The 16,330-nt window shown below is 42.2% G+C and overlaps 1 protein-coding gene across 1 annotated transcript in view; it reads left to right on the forward strand.

Annotated features, from left to right (window-relative positions):
* The window catches only part of LOC308280147 (tensin-1-like), a gene marked incomplete at both ends in the record, with an annotated part of 185,650 nt that overhangs the window by 59,321 nt on the left and 109,999 nt on the right, over window positions 1–16,330 (forward strand). Inside the window, 2 exon segments of the mRNA XM_080720408.1 lie at window positions 2,892–2,929; window positions 9,597–9,794. Coding sequence (XP_080576534.1) covers window positions 2,892–2,929; window positions 9,597–9,794 — 236 coding nt within the window.

Below are 16,330 nucleotides of genomic sequence, written 5' to 3' on the forward strand. Positions count from 1 at the left end.
ATAGTTAAAGCAGTCAATAATTCTAGGCCTAATTTGGCACTCATTTGCTGCGTGCCACTGACAAAATGAAAGTAAATGTTGTTTCGTCGTGACAATCACAAGGTTTCCTTGTGAGGATGTTTACATTAACCCGAGACATGTTCAATAAAATGCACAAAGTTAAAACTCGCTCTATTTTCAAATAATAATCATTGCTATAGTATTTTTGTTCAGTAGCAGGGGGTCTCCCAGTTCCAAATTTGTTCCAATCTTTTTTCTCATTTCATTGTCATCACTTTCATTTTACTTTAATATCCTGTATGAGTTCTCTGCTGTTTGGACAAAAATGCTATCCTGACCTGAAATTAATCGTTCCGTTTACGTTTTACTAAAGAGCTGTAGAGACAGGGAGACGCCTGTTACTGAACAAACACTCTATAGTCTACTGCAATGATTACTGATCAGAATGTAGGGCTATTTAATACAGATTTTAACAAAAGAAAATAACTTACTCCACCTTTACCTCTGAGACGTTACATTTGCACTTGTCTCAGAATTGCTAAGCGTTGATTGAAGGGCCTTTGGCCAAAGGATGAAAGGTGCTCGCGTGCGCATACACGCGCACATACACACAGACCACCCATAACTCCAACCGTAGTCCCCCAACCCCCTCCCCCTCTCGCAACTTCTTGCCCCCCTTGCCCTACTAGATGCTCTTAGTTGTTCTCTGCACACGTGAGAGCCACACACACACACACACACACACACACACACAGACACGGACACGTGCACACAAGCGTGTGCACACACACACACACACACACACACACACACACACACTTTCACACACCACCTGGCGACCACCTGGGCTGGTGGTGAGGCAGCAGGTGTTGGGGGGTCAAGGGTCCTGCTGCTGGATCAAACGTCAACATGTCAATGAACCCCCCCCCAAAACAGACATTTTTAGTCAGGGTGGGGTGGCCATTTGATCTCTCTCTCTCTCTCTCTCTCTCTCTCTCTCTCTCTCTCTCTCTCTCTCTCTCTCTCTCTCTCTCTCTCTCTCTCTCTCAATTCAATTCAATTCAATTCAAAGGAGCTGTATTGGCATGAGAAAACATACGTTTACATTGCCAAAGCAAGTATCACAAATACAATAAAAACAGTTGAAAATGGGGAACATAATATATACAGTTGGAGGGGGTACAACATTTTGTAAACAGAGCTATGTCGCATTGTGACATTTTATATGGGTACAAATATCTCTCTCTCTCTTCAATTCAAAGGTCTTTATTGGCATGAGAAAACATAGGTTTGCCAAAGCAGAAGCGTACACAATACAGACAATCAAAACTAAATATGTACAAGTGAAAGGAGTGAAACAGTTTTCATGTATCAAGGTTACATGCAGACAGTGCAGGGATATACACACTGATTAGTAGTGTCTCTCTCTCTCTCTCTCTCTCTCTCTCTCTCTCTCTCTCTCTCTGTCACTGTCAAATGAGGTTATGAAATATGCATATACCATTTAGGTTAATTTAAAATACAAATTAATAGCCCCATGCTTTACTATTTAATTAAACAACAACAACTACTCAGTACTCTGCAGTCATATACTGATGAAATTAAGTTTTTCATGTTTGTATCATAGAACCACTAGGGGGCAGTGTCATTTCATCTGAGTCCCATAGGATATTGAGGCTGAGCTACTGCAGTCCTCATAAAGCAGAGATGAACTTGAACTTGAGATAATTAGGGCTACAGTACAGCAGCAATAGTTTTCCTTTTTTACCAGAGTACCTTTCTGCTTATGCATGAGTCTTCAACGTTTTCAGGCCGAGGACCCCTTAGTTGAGAGAGAGAAGCAGGGACCCCCTCCATATAGTTTAATTTCTTCTTTCAGGAATAAGTTGCAAGTAGAAGTTGCATACAGAATTGTATTTATTTATTTATGTTTCATCCATCCATCCATCCATCCATCCATCCAAATGTATAAAGGGCCACATGATGGGAGAGTAAAAGAATGAGAATTGTAAACACACAACATAACACACAGTATGGCAGTCGTGTAAAGTAACTAAGTACATTTACTCAAGTACAATTTTGAGGTATTTTTACTTTACAGTATTTCCAATTTTCAGTATACTTTTACTTATATCTCAGATGCGAATGTTGTACGTTGACTCCACTACACTTATTTGAAAACTTTAGTTACTTTTTGATTATTATTGCAAAACATGCATTACCCACTTCAGCCCTATATACATTTTGAGATTGTAGATCTGCTATTTTTAAAGGATTTTAAAACTTGAAATGGGGCATTCTGCATAAGGAGCACTTTCGAGTTTGAATGAATGTAGAATTATGCGGCTGGATGTTATTTATTATATATAGATGTGAGGGAACTTAACAGACTAAACCTTTTTGAATATTTACTGTTAAAAGAAAAAACCTCTGTCTCACACTTTATGCAAGTGTGCCAGTGATCACCCTCCCCTGTGCCAATGTTGGCATGCGTGCCTAAGGTTGCCTACCCCTGACTAGCCTGTAGTGTTTTGTACTATGTAAATATCCATAGAAATCCACATACTGTACTTTTTTGCTCTTTTAGTTGTCTTGAACATTGGAAATAGTATGAATTGTTGTTATTGTTATTATTTTTACAAAGCTAACTATTTTAAGGGCCACAATGGAAATTAGCTATCAAGTTTTTATTTGTTGTATACTTTTGACAGATATGCAATTTGTCAATAAAAACGTCAGTCAATCAAACAATCCTATTTTTGAATACTCTTCTCCGTTAATCAATCAATAACATTAGAATATTTTCTGTCATGACTTATTGAAAATAATAATACTAAAGGTTTGTACAGTGTTATAACAGCGGTCTAACGTTGTCTTTCTCTTGTTTTCAGTATGCAAGCTGTCCTGCCATAAGAAGTGTGAAGTGAAGGTAAGACATTCAACATTTCATTATTTATAACGCACACACGCGTGCACACGCACGCACGCACACACACACACACACACACACACACACACACACACACACACACACACACACACACACACACACACACACACACACACAGAGAGAGAGATTATCACCTCATTTGCAAATCATACACAGACACCTGGAGTGTTGTCTTCTTTACACTCTCATGGTTAAAGTAGCACTCCAGATGTTAACAGCGTGGTGCTGTGTGTGTGTGTGTGTCTGTGTCCGTGCGTGCGTGCGTGCGCATGCGTGCGCATGCGTGTGTGTGTTGGCCGTTGGTGCAGAGCAGCCCGGGAGAGGAAGAGTGCTCGTAGTGATAGAGTGATAAAGGAAGGAAGAAGGGATGAAAGAGAAGGGGATGAGGGGGAAAGGGTGGAGGGGAAAAACGTAATGAGGTTATTCTTAGAGCTTTTATTTGGGATTGTTGGAAGGAAGTGATGAACGCAACGAAAGACCTCCTGCTGTACTTCAAATAGCCAATCTACATCGACAAAGGCATGGACGAAAATCATCTCCTCTCCTCCTCTCTACTTCTCCTCTCATGTTCTCTTCTCCTACTCCAGGGTTTTCAACGTTTTCAGGCCAAGGACCCCTTAGTTGAGAGAGAGATGAGGCAGGGACCCCCACAACATCTTCATAGATTCCATAGTTGAACCGTTAATACTTAATAAACTTGACCTTTCACTCTGTACTTAGAGTTTGCTCTTTTTCCCCTCTACACCAATCCTCCTTGTTGAAAATAGCCGATCTACAAGCTCACGCTGCGAGGCGTTGTGAGCTTGTAGATCGGCTATTTTTGGCTAAAGTTCTCAGAATATGGACACTAGGGTTCAAGTGGTTAATATGAAAAAGAAAAAAGGTTTCTATCACTCAAAGAAATGGAGGACCCCCTGTAGTAATTCTGAGGACCCCCTAGGGGTCCCGGACCCCCTGTTGAAGACCCTTGTCCTCTCCTCTTCTCTTCTCTTCTCTTCTCTTCTCTTCTCTTCTCTTCTCCCCCCTCTGCTCTCCCCTCCTCTCCTCTCCTCTCCTCTCCTCAACCCCCTCTACTCTTCTGCCAGTGTGGTTTCCCCCCAGTTACCCTCTCTCTACCCTTTCTCCCAAAACATCCCAAGCGTTTTTTCGTTTTACCAAAACATTACTATAGGAACAAAAGCTTTGTGTTCATAAAACATCCCGTGCAGAATGTGCCAAGTAGAAAATCTCCCAAACCAGACAGAGACGTTTGTGGCGACACTTAAAGAAGTTACCCAGAGAGGACTGGCCTCATTCATATTGGCGGTGACAGACACTAGCCAGGAATTTATTTGGAGGAGGTATTGGACGACTTTGTGTGTGTGTGTGTGTGTGTATGTGTGTGTGCACGTGTTTGTGTGTGTGTGCGTGTGTGTTCATGTGTCTTTGCACACTAAACTAAATAGACAAGTAATAAACAAAGAGTTGAGATACAGGGAAAAGATTACTGTATGTTTAAAATGGCAGAATGGCTAACCAGTGGTACACATTGATTCCCATCAGTTATAGCTTTGAAAGTTCAGTATTTGTTTAGAATTTGGCCAACTCTGTCAATAATTACACTTCTAGAATGACTTCCCGAATCAAAAGCCTGATTTGTACCTTGTTGTATGATGGTGTTTTAACGCCAAAAATAGCCAGTATACCATTGTTTCCTGTTGAGATTGGCACATTTCACCCAGGTTTTTTCATCTCACTCACGTCACTTTGTCTGCTGACCTCACTCAGCAACGAAATAAACAGAAAATAAACAAAAATAAAAATAAAACAATTCACAGGAGGCAAGCAGTGATCACCCCATGATGTGCACTGCAATGTAGTTTCAAATGCACTGCAGGCGCTTTTTGAGAGTGAAAAAACAGGAAGACACGTGTGACAAGTGTGATCTGGGCAGCTTGCCCCAGGAAATGTGCCAAGCTCAATAGGGAACAACGGTACAAGCTCACAACATATCTGCAGATACGAAGCATTGTGAGCTTGTACATCGGCTATTTTCAGTGCACGACACCCCCGTTGTACGACGGGGCATAAATTAGGCCAAACTCTGCTAATGCCGTAATTGTAAACTCGGTTTAATTCGGGCCGCGTCAGCTCCGTCCGGCGAAATGACCCCCGACGAAAACAAACACAGCCCAATGTGGGACTGGCACGCTCGTTGTTTCAGGGCCATAAAATGGTGGAAAAGCAACGTCTTTGTGCAAACACCAGTGTGGACTTAGGCAGACAACCATTGCTTTCCTTCGTTGACTCTACGCTGACCTTGAACTGTAAATTTGTCATGAAATGCAGCGCAGACTGTACAGAGCTGTGAGCTCTTCCCCGTGGAAGACGAGCTGAACTGCGCTGCGCTGATTTCATGTTATGGAGTGAGTTCTGCTCTGTAAGATCCAGTGGTGGAAAATGTATTCACGTTTAAAGAGTTAAAGCGGTGGTGCCATAGTTGTGTTCTTTTTCTGGTTTTCATGTGTCTTGGAGGTTGACAGTACTTCATTAGACCCCCTGGCGTGGTTGTTATGAGGAATTTTGTATTCCCTTTGTATTTTGTATTTCTCCCTGCAGGCTGACACCTTGTGGGTCAAAGGTGCCAATCCAAAAACAGTGATTAAATGACATCATATAATCATCCCCTCCCCTTTTACCATTCACCCAAAACTGTGGGTGTGGCTAACTTCAGCTGGGTCACCAGACTCACCACCCACCACCTAAACAACCAGGCATACTTGAACTGGTGGGTGTGGCCACATAAAAACCTAATTTTAACTCTTTCTGTACACTCTTTTCGAAGAGATCCTCCTGGTATAATCATAATACCTGATAATCATGTTTTAGGGGGAAATAAATCATGGCACTGCAACGTGTCGCGATGCAACACATTGTGAGCTTGTAGATCGGCTTTTCAAATATGTATATTCGAAAATATACATATTTACATACATACAGTACATATACATATAAGCGCTGCGAGATTATACGCAAATCTTTAAATATCGATTTTTAAAGCAAACTTTTGTAAATCTTTGCTTCTGGGATGGGGGGGAAAACATTTTTATACAATAAAGAACTGGCAGGAGCAGAATAGAAACCAAGTGCGAGCCAGTAATGTGCTCTTTTTTCAGACCCCAAACACTTGGAAATCCGCAGACAGCCTAACCCTGATCTCGTGCGTCAAATTGAACCCAACAAAATTGACAGAAAATGCATTTTTGCAAAGATCCCAGAGAGAAACATTCTAATACCTTGCCATTGCTGGAGAGTGGTTAATGGTTCACCCTCCCTACCCGCCCAGTGCCCGCCCAGCGCCCGCCCAGCGCCCACCCACCAGCCCCATGTCCAGGGGTGTCGCACCAAATTCTGGGCCCTGGTTACAAGGATTCAGTGCGTGCGGGCCCCCCATGAATGTTCTTCATAGGGGGAACTGGGAACGCATTATTACGCATTATTTTGTGCTTTAACTATTGAAAAATAGCAGATATACCAGCTCACAGCGCGGCACCGAGTGCCATGCTGTGAGCTTGTAGATCTGCTATTTTTTTCAAACATTTGTGCAAGTCTTTGAATAAATCCTTCTAAGGTTTTTTGAAACCTATGTTTCTATGTCAGTGGTGCGCAAACATTTTCATGTGAAGAACCTCCAAGATGATATGTATTTGGCCACATACCTCCATCTCAAAATATTTAGTTCCAGGGACCCCCCAGAAGCAAAATTTGAGTTACAAATGTTTGCTTAAAAAATACAAATATTCAATGATTTGCACACATGTTCATAACTTTTCAAAAATAGCAGATCTACAAGCAGATCTACAAGCTCGCAGCGCGGCACTTGGTGCTTGTATATCTGCTATTTTTCAATAGTTAAAGTATAAAATAATGAAGCCTCCTTGGGCCCTAGTGACTCAGTCCCACCTCCCCCCCCCCCCCCCCTTGTGACGCCCCTGCCCATGTCCCCTGTTTTCATTCGGACTTGACCGCAACCAGCTCTCTGTAGATCTCTGTTATTGGAGCCCAGCCGGCCTCAAACTTCACGGTCATTTCTGTCGGAGGATGACTGCAGTGGCCCGGAGGCTGAGTGGGGATGGTGTGTGTGTGTGTGTGTGTGTGTGGGGGGGGGGGGGGGGGTATCTCTGCAAACAGCAGAGATACGTTGGTGACTTTAACATCAAACTGGTATACATTAAGCCACAGACCACAGGCCTGTATGTACAGTATGTATCTATGTATGTGTATCTTTGTATGTACCGGTATGTGTATATCCCCCTACACCCAGGAACCAATGGCTCTTACAGGCCTATTTGTATATGAATGTGACCTGACGGTCGCTTATCTCTCAATTAGGGAGTCTTACTGGTACTTTTGAATACTTTTAGTATTTACTTTAGTATACAGTTTACTTTATATACTATATACATAGTCTATGCTTTGTCCATGTAGGCCTATGTATCGTAACACGTACAGTATGTGTGTGTTCGAGTGTGCAGGGGCGTACAAGCACGCGCCCGTGTTAACCAGACAACGACGTCCGTCCGTCCGTGCCCTTGATATCTCTCGTTCCCACTTCCCTCGTCGGCGCTCTCATCTCGCGCTCCATGGAAACGAGCACTCTTATTATCCCGGGTGATTTATCCCTGTCATGTCTGAGAAGAAAAAAAAAAAGGCTTTCCTGGAATGCCGCTCGCTCACTCTTGCTGCGGTCATTGCTGTTCAGTGGTGGAAAAAGTAGTCCGATTTTTTTTAATTAAGTTAAAGTAAGAATCCGGAATACAAAAGTATTAGTGATCTACAAGCTCACAATTGTGAGCTTGTAGATCAGCTATTTTCAAAGGCCAAAATGTATATAGGGCTGAAGTTGTTAATGTATGTTTTGTAATAATAAATCTAAATCTACACTAGTAAATTAAGTTTTCAAATAAATGTAGTGGAGTGGAGTGGACTACAATATTTGCGTATGAGATGTAGTAAAAGTACTGAACATTGGAAATACTCCAGGAGAGTAAAAGTAACTCAAAATTACAGTACTTGAGGAGGCTTACATGTACTCAGTTGCTTTACACCACTGGCGGTTAGCGCTGTTCCACAGGCTGGCGGGCTGGAAGAGGCAGACAAGGGTTTGGCAAGGAAAGGAGAGAGAGTGAGAGTGAGAGAGCAGGGACGTGCAGAGAGTGTTAGAGAGGCAGGGGCTGACATTTCTAAAAGGGCATTTTGGTGAAAATATCGAAAATAGCAGACCTCCACTTTTTACAGACAGATAAAAGGAAGGACAGGGGCTCAAGCCCCCTTTGCTGTCTATGTGTGCACATGCCTGAGAGAGAGAGAGAGAGAGAGAGAGAGAGAGAGAGAGAGAGGAATGGGGGAGAGAGGGCTAGGGTTAAAGAACACAGGAACAGCGAAGATGTATAAAGTTCTGTTTTAAAACATATATATATATATATATATATATATATATATATATATATTATTATTATTTTTTTCTTTTTATTTTTTTTATTTTGTAAAATCAATGCCCCTACGTTGTCACACAAGAGTGCCAAAGTTGCAATCTGCATACTTTGTTACAAGCTTGTACTAGCTGTAGATCGTTTATTTTTGCTATTTAATAATCGCACCCGTGCCGGTGCTCACTTCGCCTGGTATCAAACACGACACACGTGCATATCTTCCTGTACAGTCACAGACATGGAGTTCCGTGCTCATAGTACAGACACTCATACATGTCTACACACAAACCCAGACGTAGGAGTGGTTAAGTGCGTCAGTGGGTTTTATGAATATTGAACCAATGAAAAGTATTAACAAGAGCTTGTGACTAGATAGTAAGTATATTGGAGGCACTGTAACTTAGGTTCTTTACAACATTTCCTGAAAAGTAAAGATTTTGGACATACAAGGCTCCCAACCCCAAATTCATAGCGGGGGAGGAGGGAGTCACACGGAGATATTGAGTTGCAACATCTGTACCACGTCCCACGCTGAAAAGAACCACAAAAACCTTTCATAAATGTTGAATTTCAAGGATACCCAGTTTAATATCGACCCCCATTTGATACAAATGAATTGTATCTCTTGGACCCCAATCCTATTCAAGTGTCCATGAATATAAATGATGATATATGATATAATACTGTATATGATATAATATAATTGTTTCATGTATGTATTTTATGTATTATTGAATAATGAATAATAAAAAATAAAACTCAACTCAAAACTCAACTCAAAAACCATGCAGCTGACCTGGTGTCCCAAGGATATATGAACTGTAGAATTCTTCTGAACCAAAAGAGACACAACACTATTCTTCACCTTAGCGTTTGTGTGCAAAGTCACATCAGATGTTAGGGCTGGGCAATTAATCTATAATATACAGTTTCTATTCTAAACTGATATTTAGAGCAATGAACCAACTTAATCTTGCTCATGTATGGTAATTGATTAATCGAGAAGCAGATTCTTTGATATAATTTCGTCACGTTGTGAGCTTGTAGATCTGCTATTTTCATTTTTTGAATGATCGTTCATTATTGAACCATGCAGAAGTTTGAAGCAGTGGTGATTTTTGATTTGAAGTCTTATCGCCCAGCCCTACTAGATGTGTGCTTGCTTGAACTTGCAGGCAGGCAGGCTGTTGCGCTTTGTGAGCCACTCGACGAGGGACGACAGGCCTTGGGAAGCCGCACCCCTCTCCCACGTGTTCACTGGAACGTATGCGTCGTCCCCTGCTCACCACCACGAAGTGAATGGCCGACGTTGGTCGTCTTTAGTTGATGTCTGTATCTGTGGCAGTGACTCTGCATCGTTCTTCCCTTTGGCAGTGAGTGGCGATATTTTTCACTGTAACTGTTACTCTAGTTAGCGTCACCTGATCTCTGCCCATTCAACAGGCCACGATGCCATGAGCTGAACAGTAGATGTCACTATGCCAACCATAGCAATTGTTAATAAATAACAAACAGTGTCACCCAAAAGTACCTTTGACCCTTACAGGGCTATTTGACCTTATGTTCCCATTACGGGTCCATCCCTTACAGGTCCTTTTAACCAAATGGGGTCCATTTGATGTACTCCCTGAGTTACAGACATGTAAGGTTCAGTTTGGTTTTAAGCTATCAAATATTTAGCTGACCCACTGGAGTCAGCCACAAGGCCTCCTGGGCATCTGCGGGGGGGGGGGGCGACAAACAAACACACACACACACACACACACACACACACACACACACACACACACACACACACACACACACACACACATACGTGTAGATGTGGTTTAGGAGGACACTTTGTCCGGTGTATGTGTATTAACCGGACATCTAAAAAAAAAAGTGGATTTGGGCTCTCTAGACCAATAGAAACACTTCTGCTATTTCAGAATTGTCCATGTTTTAGCAGGACACCAGTCCCGTCGGGTGTATGTGTATTAACCGGACATACAAAAAAAAATCAAACCTCGGTTCGAAGTGGAGCTGTGCATTTGAGCAGTTCCAGGTCTATGTTTTTGATTCTATGTGTTCAATAACTAAAGTACAGTATTTTCTGGACTATAAGGCGCACCTGACTATAAGGCGCACTGTCAATGAATGGTCTATTTTCAAACTGTTTTCATATATAAGGCGCACCTGACTATAAGGCGCACATAATAGACGCTACCGTTGCGTTATGCATCAAACAGATGGAGCTGTGCTAAAGGGAATGTCAATGTCAATGAATGATCCATATATAAGGCGCACTGGACTATAAGGCGCACTGTAGTTTTTTGAGAAAATTAAAGGCTTTTAAGTGCGCCTTATAGTCCGGAAAATACGGTAACTAAAATGACTCTTTTGAACGGTTCTTTGAAATGAACGGATCCCAGAGAACCGGCTCACTTCAAAGAGCCATAAATCCCATCCCAGAGAACCGGCTCACTTCAAAGAGCCATAAATCCCATACTGACTAAGACAATTTCTCACACTAGCCTGGACACACAAAGCCACTTAAAGGGAGCGTGCTAGCACAGCTCCAAAAAAGTGGATTTGGGCTCTCTAGACCAATAGAAACACTTCTGCTATTTCAGAATTTCCATGAATTAGAATCCAAAATGTCCTGTTAATGAGGTGAGTATTCAGGCCAATTGTCCCGTTAAACCACATTTACCAACACACACACACACACACACACACACACACACACACACACACACACACACACACACACACACACACACACTGAGAGCCAGTCCAGTGGCATTTGAGTCTGACTTTATAATTTACTAGGGCTACAGATTAGGCCTTGGCGATATGTCTTGACAATTGAAGTCAATGTCACAATTATTGGTTCTATATATCAGTTTAAATATTCTCAGTTAATTGCCCAGCACCAGTACATAAATATAGCTGCAGCAGATTCAGCATGCCACCAATGCAGGATAGATGCTGTCTGGAGGAAACTTTCACTGTAGACAGACAGACAGACAGACACTTAACTGATGCCGTGAGGGAATTTCAGTCGCCAAGAGGCAGCACAGCAGTTAGAGTTACAGTGTAAGACAAGTACAGTATTGTCGAATACAGTACAATACAAAGGGAAGAAACAACATTACAGAAGCGCCGTCAATAATGTGTAGTGTACACACTGCGATTCTTTGCATTTTTGTGTTAAACGACAAACACCATGTCAGCAGCGTGCATCAATCATGTCCTACTGTTGTCTTTCGGGTACAAGTGTGTCACCACTCGGGAAGAAACTATTTTGGCTACAAAACAACTTCACATGTGTTATATTATCTCTTTCAACAAGCATGAAATACATTTCAGTACATTTGGCGTTCATGTGGATCTAACGATCTAAAATAATAAAATGGTCTGGCTTCCCCGTACCTCTGACATGTTGTCATAGGGATGACGTCATTCTTGCCCAAATTATAGAGGGATGTAATGAGACGGTGGAACTGTACATTATGCATTCAAGAAAATTGAGAAATATTCAGAGATTTACTTCCATGGCCTGCTAGACAGCGTGCACAAGAAATCTGGTGTTGATTGTTCCAGTGGTTTGCTAGATTAGCCACGGAGACAGACACACACACACACACACACACACACACACACACACACACACACACACATCACACACACTCACTCAGACCCTCTTCTACAGTTCACCACGAGGTGCTACCCCATCCTATATACAATATTCACCATGACAACTATTACCTATGGACATGCAGACTGATTTCAATCAATCTCAGCTAATAACGCCAATTTTCAGACATTATGTGAGCAGGTGTGAACGGCAAACAACATTGGACCTGAGACAAAAGGTCCATGTTTACAGGGGACAGGGATCCAAATTGCAGACTAGGCCTTAAAGCAGTGGTTTTCGACCCTTTTCATATCAAGGTCCATTATTTGTTTGGCATTTGATGACATTTAGCCTCTCAGACCCAAGACTTGGTTATCTTTGGATAACATTTTGTCCATAATTTCATGCTGTTTGATGTTGGTATACCATAGTAGAGATAACAGGCAAACATTGATCAAAATAACAATTCTTCTACATTCTCTAATTGTGTAGACTTCTTGTAAATTAAGCAGTGCAGGTGTTTAACAATCATTTACTGTAACTCAGTCTTGAGAGTTTAAAATGAAACCTTTTTACTAGCCATTTTTACGCTCTCAAGAGTTAAAGATCTATACTATAAGCGTCCATTTGGTTACTCTCCATCGTTTAGCTGGGGACCACGTGGAACCCCCTCAAGGACCACCGGTGGTATAATAATAATCTTTATTGTCCCCAAGGGGAAATTTGTCTTCACAAGTCTGTTCAACACAAAAAACAACACAAAACCATACAACACAAAACATCACAAGACAGATCATCAGGTCCCCACTATTCACAGAAAAACCATCCTAGCGACGGGGGCGCTTGCTTAGCAGATTGTCCCCGGACCACTGGTTGAAAACCAATGCCTTAAAGGACTTGACTTTTTGGGGAGCTTCTTTGAAGTGATTTGAAGCTGGACCATGTTGGATGACCTCTGAGATTTGTGATTTAATTAAGCAATAACACAGGAGAGAGGCAGCTCTTCAGCGTGGTTATTGGCACGGCTGTGCCTGCGGCAGCGGCACAGGCACTGTCGCCCCGCACGGCCATGCCAATAACCACATTAAGCATGACCTCAAGTGTTTTTATTGCTTTTATAAAACTGTTTCCAAATATGGCAACATGAAAATCATAGACATTATTCATATTAAAACCGTTTCTTTTAATATAAGTTTCATTACAAGTATAATTTTCAAAAGAAAATATTCGGTGTCTGCCTTCACAAACAATCGGCGGTTGCTATCCCCTATAACTGCATGGAAGTGCTCCCGAATATTGTCAACAAACCTTTAAGCTAGCCGTTGTAAAATGTGAAATGAATAAATATTGGGCAACTGCATGGCCTATTCCTTGCCTAAATGTTTATCAGAAATAGTTTTCGTTGGACTGTTGATTTCAGACAAGCCACCATTGTTCTTTTAGCATTTAACTACGAAGGCAAATTTCACAGCCAGGGTATATTGTTATTATACTACACTTATCAACCAATCAGATTCTGTGATTTGACTAACTCATTTTATACTAGGACAAGGACAAAATCCACGCTGGACCTTCTAGGTTGGGTGCTGGATCAAAAGTTCAACATATAAATTACAACTGCACTCCACTATAGTACATTGAAAGTAGCCAATCTATATGCTCACAATTTAATCAGGTTTATACAGCAATGCATTTATACTTTTTTTAAAGTATTAAAGTATGTACTGTAGGCTACTTTTGAATACTAAAGTAGGCTATCTTTTAAAAGAAAGTACCCCAGTACTTAAACTCAAGTCCAAATTTGACTGAGTGACTTTCACTAGGGTGACCATATTCTGAATCCCCAAAAAGAGGACACTCTACCCGGCATACAACACGCACGCACGCACGCACGCACACACACACACACACACACACACACACACACACACACACACACATAGATATTAGCCCAAAATAATCATATTTAAACAAGAGACCCCTCCACCCTTACTAGCACAATCAGTTGAGGCTTTACATTTAGTATAACATGGTCCTATTGAGAAAATAGCAGATCTACATGCTTGGTAGATCGGCTATTTTCACAATTTCTGCCTCTAATATTTGTTTAATTTACCATTTTAGAGGTACTAAAGGTACTAAAAAAGACCCTAAATTATCACTTTAGAAATGTGCATATAACTCACACTGTTGTTGTTGAGTGAGAAAACAATGTTGCACATTAAGTTAATCATCTGGGGACCCCTCAAAATAATTTGGGGACCCCCTTGGGTCCCGACCCACAGGTTGAGAACCACTGCCCTATAACACTAATATTCAGCTTTACAAGGTTGTACAAAATATTCTGTCAATTTAGTTAGCAGAAGAGCTCTCACGTCGCACAGACTGTCTTGTACTGCAGTGTCTAAATACCTTTAGTTGTGATGGAATGGACACAGAAGTGTCAGCTTTAATGCAGAGTGAACGCTCTGCTTCTCATTTGGTCACCAAGACGAAAACACTGGCACTTTTCGTTTATTTCATCAGTGTAAACGGCATTAATTGCGTTTGCAGTGCTATCGTTCGGCTGAATCGTCTCTGCGCAGCGTGAGCTGCCGAGCTCTGCTCTGAGTCTGATCTGAACAGCGACGCATCTGAACGAGACTGCATGAGGGAGGGAGGGATCGCAGCGGAGACAGAGTAGTATGAATAATACAGGTTCTGGCGTTTGGGGTGGAAATCCGTCTATCACAGTGTGTTTACAAACGAACCACTGAACGTGCATTGTAAATGCCCATGCTTTAACTGTGATATGCGCGAAACCCCGGACATTTGAAGGAATTTATAAAACCCCCCCGGACAGGCCGGACAGCCCCCTAAAAGAGGACATGTCCGGGCAAAAGAGGACGTATGGTCACCCTACTTTCACTTTCACTAATATTTGACCAGGAGCATCTTAATTAATTACTGAGTACTTTGTCCATACCACTGGTGATCTTGTCCCTCCATACTTGCGGCACAGCACGCACCCCATGTACAGCATGCATTAGTTTTTGAAAGAGCGTGAAACTCTCACGGCTTGTTTACTTATCACTGTTGTCAGCTGGAGCTGAACAAAGTGTTCTGGGTAATCAGGCAGGCTGTTTCACTTCCCGTGGTCGTAGATGCTGATAGGTCTTGGACTGTGACCAGAGGCTTCTAGAACAGGACGGCGAGGAAATGACTTATGGTCGCAGTCCAGGAATGAAATAACAGAGGGGGTGGAAAAGTCAAAATGTAAAATGTCTTCTGTGCCCATAGATTCGCGTCATATAATGATTTAGCTGCAGTGAGTGAGTGAGTGAGTAGGTTGGGTTTGCTGTGATAGACACGTTAAGCCCCATTCATATTGTGTGTGTTGCAGTGTTGAATGTAAAAAAACAAATCACGCCCATGTGAACTGAGCGGTGGAGGCTGCGCACCGCTGGGTGAGTGTAGCAGGGGTTGAGGTATATGGGTAAAATACATGCATTGCAAGGTTGCTCATACAACAGTGGCACTTGAAGGTAGGTCACCCAGGCATTAGCCTCAGGATCCCAGGCATTGAAGTAAGCGGTGCAGTTCAACATAGCAGTGTGTGTGTGTGTGAGGGTGAGTGTGCCTGGCACGTGCAACAGCGCCCCTCCCTTAACGTGTGTGTGTATGTGTGGTCAGCAGAGGTATTGCCATGATACGGACATAGTCCGCCGGCCACCCACCCACATAGCCATGGACATACCCATTCAGAGGAGCGGTTTCCACAGCTCAAAAAATAGCATACCTACAAGTACTGTAGGTACAACCTTGCCTGGTTAATAAACCAGACTCTATCACACACTTCGTTTTGGGGGGGGTGGTGTTGAGTGCAGTCTGGTTTTAACCAGGCAAGGTACAACCTACCATAAATAATAATAATGAATCTCTTAGCATGGAAACTGTGCCTTCGTTCCAGTCTGGACAATCCAGTCACATGCTTTTCAACCTCTTATCTACAGTATTCATCTATTTACCTCTATCTGCCATGAGTTCTATACCTGCGTCGCTTCAAACTCCTAATGTTCTGGATCATGTTGAAGTTCACAGGAGCGCCACGTAGGGTCACAGAAACGCCCTCAGTCGTACCATCTCTCGCAAACCCATGCAAACGTTTCCTAGTTTGGTGTGTGTTGATGGGTATACGATCTGGAGCTTGTCATGTTGTTGTACTTGTCATGAATCGGTCTGGACTCTGGAGGATCAAAGACTAAATTGTTGATGTACACTTGTAATTGTCAGTACGCCGGAGCTTAT

Source organism: Nannobrachium achirus (genome assembly GCF_963921795.1).
Source record: "Nannobrachium achirus genome assembly, chromosome: 24".
Classification (NCBI taxonomy): Eukaryota; Metazoa; Chordata; class Actinopteri; order Myctophiformes; family Myctophidae; genus Nannobrachium; species Nannobrachium achirus.